The 5823-nt window shown below is 50.0% G+C and overlaps 1 protein-coding gene across 1 annotated transcript; it reads right to left on the bottom strand.

Annotated features, from left to right (window-relative positions):
- Positions 1 to 744: 744 nt before the first annotated feature.
- LOC126945431 (melanoma-associated antigen 3) lies at positions 745 to 2239 on the bottom strand. The gene is made up of 2 exons (XM_050775396.1): positions 2195 to 2239; positions 745 to 2114 (listed from the first exon to the last, which is right to left on the bottom strand). The coding sequence occupies exon 2, from the start codon at positions 2047 to 2049 to the stop codon at positions 1105 to 1107; it is 945 nt and encodes a 314-aa protein (XP_050631353.1). The 5' UTR covers positions 2050 to 2114; positions 2195 to 2239; the 3' UTR covers positions 745 to 1104.
- Positions 2240 to 5823: the final 3584 nt, after the last annotated feature.

Below are 5823 nucleotides of genomic sequence, written 5' to 3'. Positions count from 1 at the left end.
TCTGGGCCATTCTTCCCGGGAAATTCAGTCTTACCTCTCAGGAAACCCTTGCAGATGATGGTTGTCCATCACGTGCATCTTGGGCTGTGTTCAATAGCAGTGGGACAAAAGGACAGGACACCTCCCATTTCTGCCCCAGGTGGAGATTCCTCTCGGTTCATTCCCCATTCTAAAGAAACTGCTCAGAGTTGCTTTCCATTCCAGGCTTTTCTCTCACTCTCTTGAGAATCTGGCCCTGGACTCACCCAGCTTCATGAGTGTCAGCTCCTTCAGATGGAACTGCAGATTCCCAAAGCCCAAAATGTCCCAGCTCGGGGCATTTACACTCCACCACTCTCACCTGGAGCCCCACACCCTCATCCCTCTCTTACATTTCCTCTACATCTTACAGGACTTCCCGCCACCTTAATTATATGACTACAGCTCCTAGACTCTACAACCCTATGGGTAGATGTGAGTGTGGCTTACCTTAGCATCTCCACTACTAACCCAGGGCCTTCCACAGAGGAGATGCTGAGTGAATGGAAAAGAAATGACCCAGTGAACAGGACGAATTATTTATTCAGATTTAATTTCTCTTGCATTCTCAAAGAAGCCAAGGAAATCCAGGTATGCATATTTGTTTGATTTTACAGAATAGACTAAGGCAAGAATTAACTATCTTTTAATGTCTTGAGTTCTTTATCTCATGTATGTTATTGCTAATTCGCTCACAATTTTAAGCAAATACTTTTTCCACTGCTGTTATGTCACAATTCACAAAATGGAATGGATTTCCCAATCTGAATAAAAAACAAGACTCTTACTCCTAAACTATATAAACAGCACTATGTGTGACTACTGTCATTCACAAACTTGGATGCTGAAGTTCATTCAACCACCTGTTAAAAGGAACATTTGAGCAATTCCAACAGGAAACAAAGATAAATCTCCAAGTCATTCAATAGAACAGAAGCCCACTACTGAGAATGCTGACTGCTCTCTTCAAAGAGTGAAGAATGGGCCTCATGTCACACGAGGCAGTGGAAGCTAATGAATGGGGCCCCGGAAGGTGCACTGGCCCAGACCCCTCCCACTGGCCCTGGCTGCAACGTGTGCTCTGACTCACTCTTCCCCCTCTCTCAAAGCCCATTCATGGAGGGGTGGGTAGGAAAAGTGAGGTCCTCCACTGATTTTTAGCATATGGTACAGGACTTTCACATAGCTGGTTTCAAGGAGGGCCCTTGGACCCCACAGGAACTCGTAGCATGCAGGATCACTGCCAGGCACCTGCCGGTACTCCAGGTAGTTTTCCTGCACGAAATCTTGGGTGAGCAGCTTCCTGGGATCCGCAAAGATACTGTCTTCCTTCTCGTCAAACACCTCCAACACATTCAGCTCCTCCCAGATTTTCTCCTCAGGGGCGCAGTCACCTTCTTTTGCGATTATGGCCAGGACGATTATCAGGAGGCCTGCCTTGGGCATGATCTGATTGTCGCCCAGCAGGCCATCGTAGGAGAGGCCCAGGCAGGTGACAAAGATGTACAAGTGGCCGACTGGGTCCACTTCCATCAGCTCGATGCCAAAGACCAGCTGCAAGGAATCAGATGCTTTGCTGAAGATCACAGGAAAGAAGTACTGGCAATTTCTCACGACACTCTCCAGCATTTCCGCCTTTGTGACTGGCTCCCTGGCTCGATACTTGAGGAGCAGAAAATGAACCAACTCAGCCACCTTCCTACTGAGTGCTGCCTGGAAGCCGGACTCCAGGTCAGGAAAGGTGTTTGGCCCCTCCTCTTCTTGGCTGCTGGAGTCCTCATCAGATTGGCTCCAGAGTGTGTAGTTGTTGGTAGTGGGGAGGGTGGAGGCTCCCTGAGGACTCTGGGGAGGACCCGGTGACTCAGCAGCAGGCACCTCCCCCTGGGTGACTTCCACTACAGTAGAAGAGGAGGAGGCAGTCTCCTGCTCCTCAGTAGCAGGAGCCTGCGCACCCACCAGGCCCAGGGCATCTCCTTGGGCCTCAAGGCCTTCTTCAGGCTTGCAGTGCTGACTCCTCTGCTCAAGAGACATGTTTACTCTGGTCAGGGCAGCAGGCGGGAATGTGGGCAGGAGCTGGGCAATGGAGACCCACAGGCCTGGGGAGAGAGGAAGCGCGTGAGAGCCCTCAGCTGAGAACTGAACTGAACCTTAGAGACTCTAACAAAGGTTTACTTACAGATCTTCTCCTTCCGTGCTCCTCCAGGGGCCTCTGGTCCTCCTTGTCAGCCTGTCACCTCAGAACCTGAAGGAGGAAGTGAGAGGGCTCCTCAGGGTACAGCCAGCGAGTGCATGCTAGGGTTGCAGAACTGAAAGTATTGAGGGTGAGGCTAGGCGCTCTGGAGTCCTATGTGTTCTCGGGCGGGTGTGGCCCTTGGTGTGAATTCAAGGCAAACCTTCACTATTGGCACTATCTCAGCCCCCTCTACTCTGACCTGAGGACACTGCCTCACCTCCACTCCTGGCAGGGTCTGAGAGCCTCCCTCTACTTACCTGAGTGCAACCCCCTCAGACCAAGGCCTCCCCTTTCCTGACATCAATGATCCTAGGATAATGGAGGGACCTCAGCTGGCAGCCCTGCCCAGGCTCTCTGAGGTAACAGCAGGAGCAGGGCAGATTTTTATGGGACCCCCAGTCCGCATTCTGTCCCAGGGGTACCCTCAATCCTCCCTCAGGCTTCTCACTTGGACGCTTTGCAGATCCTAAGACCTCTGCATCTGTCGACCAGATGGGGGCGCCTTGGGGGTACATCTTGGGTCCTGCACATCCTGGGATTCCTCCCTCTGCTGACCTGAAGTCCCACTCTTCAGGCCACAGCCCTCAACCCTCTGTCACTCTGAAGGTGCAACGAGCACGGGGCACATTCGGCCACTGTGCCCAGCATCCCCCAGACCAAGGTTCCCACTGATCTGGACTGCAAGGTCCCCTCAGTCCTCCCTCTTCTTCCTCCCCTTGACTCCTCGCAGGGCTGGGCCCCAACCCCCTGCTGAAGTGGCTCTGCATCCCTAGGATTCCCGTGGCCTAATGAAAAGGTGCCTCAGTTTGAGACAGGGGTACCGTGGGCCCCCTGTCCTGGCATGCTGGGTCCCCTCAGGACTCCATTATCTTCCAGAAGGGCCTGGGCCCTTTTGCTACTTCCTAAAGGCGGTATTGATGATACCGAACCCGTTCCCTCCCTTAGCCGTAGATGTGAACCTCAGGACTCACGTGCCTGGCTGCCATTCCCGGCGCTTCCCTGAGTTGATACCAGGGGCAAAGCCCGTATTCTGCCAGGATGTGGGTGGGGGTGGGGATGGGAATGGGGAATGGGGGATGGGGGTGGGTTTAGTGTTGGGGGATAGGAATGGTGGTGGGGGTGGTGGTTAGGTTGCCCTCAGTCGCCTCTTGGGGTCCTGACCTTGATTCCTGGCACAGCGTGGGCCCTGACCTCTTCTCACCAGCCCTGCCCTGGCCACATTAAGCTCTGTCTCCAGAGTTCCCTGTGGCTATACCGGTGGGGGTGGGCAGGGTAAGGAGGTGGCGACCCAGCCTGGAAGTCTTCCCCTGCAGAGTGGTCCAGGCCGGGCAGTAGAGGCAGTGCTGGATTATTTGGGGCCCTCTGTCTGGGATGAGACCCGCCTCAGTCCTCCCTCAGCGTCTCACCTTGCCTCCTCACCAAGCCCGGGCGTGCTTCCCTCCGCCGACATCAGGCCGTTGCTCAGGGCGAGTCTCGCGGCCGTCTGACCGCCAATGCGCAAGTCAGTGGCGTCACATCCGGGCAACCGTACTACCCTGGGTTCACAGCAGGGGTGGAACTGGATTCGGCCTGGATGGGGATCTGGATGGGGATGGGGGTGAGCATGAAGATGGTGATGGGTGAAGGGGTAGAGATTGGGATAGGGATCCTGAGGCTGTAGATCCTTGTGGGGTCGGGGGAGTTGGGGGTGGGAGGGGCCTTTGGTCATCCCTCAGAGTCCTGACTTGAATACCTGGCCGAGCCTGGACGGCCATCCTCTGCCGATTGTGTCTGCTCCCCTCAGACCAAGTCTCTGACTCTGAGTCCCCCCGAAGTGGCATTGGGGGAAGGGGTGTGGTCGGGGTGACATCAATGCCTGCGTTTACCAGGGCTGACAAGAGGGGCTGAGCTGGATTCTGTGGTCCCTCTATGTGGCGAGGTGGGGGGGGCTGTGGACCCTCTGTCTTCACTCAGCAGGGTCCTCTTCCTCACCCCTGGCTGTTGGATGAAGTGATGGGCAGGAGATGCTCTGTTTCTGTCACCTCTGAGCATTTGCATAGCTGCACCCCTTGTAGAGAATGGCTGCGGGTCCCAGGTCAGGTGCTCCCTGCAGGGCGGCAGCTCCCGCGGTTGTAGTGACCTCTGGGAGAAGACGCACACCTTCCCACGGGGCCTCCTCCCCAGCCAGAGCTACACTTGGCAAACTTTTGGTACCGAATGATTTATTCTCTGAATCGAAGAAATAGGGTTTACACATCCTACAAGTATATATGTAGGTAGCAATATGTATATTTATTTCTATGAACTAACATCTACCCTTAGTATGCATGATTGACTCTCATATCTTATTCTAGTTCTATTCCAGTCTTTGTGTTCTGTTGAAAGAATTTTTTTTTTCTAAACGTAATTCCTCTCCCACTGTGTTGGCTTCAGGTTGTTATTAGCAGAACTCTGGAGCCATACTACCTTAACCAACCCAATTTTCCTGGTGTTCTGCTATTACACTAGGGCTCTTGGCATCGTGTTTTCAGGGACTGCCTCAGATTGTGCAATTAAGTGAAGTGGAAATTTAAAAACTTTTATTCTACCCATTCTTTCATCTGCCGTCTAGGCAGGCTACAAACCTCCCCAACATCCCTGCCGCTAACCCCCTTTAACTGACACTGCAAGTGTCAAAAAACAAGTACCAGCTCAACACAGCCTTCAGTCTCACCCTGGGCTTTCTCTGTTTTGTTATGTAGATTTTGTTGCTGATACTGTTTTTTTTACTTTCTATTTCCATTGTGTAATTTTCCAGGTTTGACTTGGGAAGCAGAGCACAGCAGCCCTATTTTGTTGTAATGTTGGCGGCTACAGGTAAGTCACTAAATTGTAAATAATTTAAACTGAGTTTACATTTTTACACTGTTGTGTTCCCCGTGAATGAATATGTTATATTCCTCTATGTATTTCAAGCTTTCTTTTATCTGAATATGTCAGTATACTTTGATAGTCGTCTCTATAAAGACCTTATACATTTTTGTTAGACTTCTTTTCAGGTTATTCTTGAATTTTGTTGCTATTGCAAATGGCATATTCTCTATTAATTGTTGTAGTTAGTTATTGCTTTCATGAAGTGAAGATTTTGATTTTGCTGTAGTAATCTGTTGTGCACCTCGTTCTGTAGGCTGATGCACTTGAATATTCCACATACCTTTTTCTTTGAATTTTCAAGATCGATAATGGTATTATCACTAAACATTACATGTTTTTCCAATATTCATACCACTTACTCATTTTGATAATTATAGCTCTTTGTGTCTCAGTCCTGATTTCAAATGTAGAGATAATAGCTTACATCTACTTCTCATTCCTGACTTGAATGATAATTCTTTGAATGTTTCACATTTAAGTATGTTTGCTGTTGAATTTAGGAAATGAAAGTTCTCTTTGAATATAGGTTAAATAAACACTTTTTTTTTATACCATGAACTCATATTAAATTTCTTTAAAAAGCTTTTTCTGTACCCATTGACACGATCAAATTTTTTCTCCTCCATTTTGTATGCAAGGAATTACAATGAAACAGTTTTATTTATTTTTTTTTTTCCTAA

Source organism: Macaca thibetana, chromosome X (genome assembly GCF_024542745.1).
Source record: "Macaca thibetana thibetana isolate TM-01 chromosome X, ASM2454274v1, whole genome shotgun sequence".
NCBI classification, from domain to species: Eukaryota; Metazoa; Chordata; class Mammalia; order Primates; family Cercopithecidae; genus Macaca; species Macaca thibetana.
The sequence above is the reverse complement of the archived record's forward strand: the minus strand, read 5'-3'. Positions and strand labels throughout refer to the sequence as shown.

Bases quoted from the DNA above. Each gene is read 5' to 3' on its own strand.
- LOC126945431 (XM_050775396.1), bottom strand. From the start codon at position 2,049: ATGTCTCTTGAGCAGAGGAGTCAGCACTGCAAGCCTGAAGAAGGCCTT.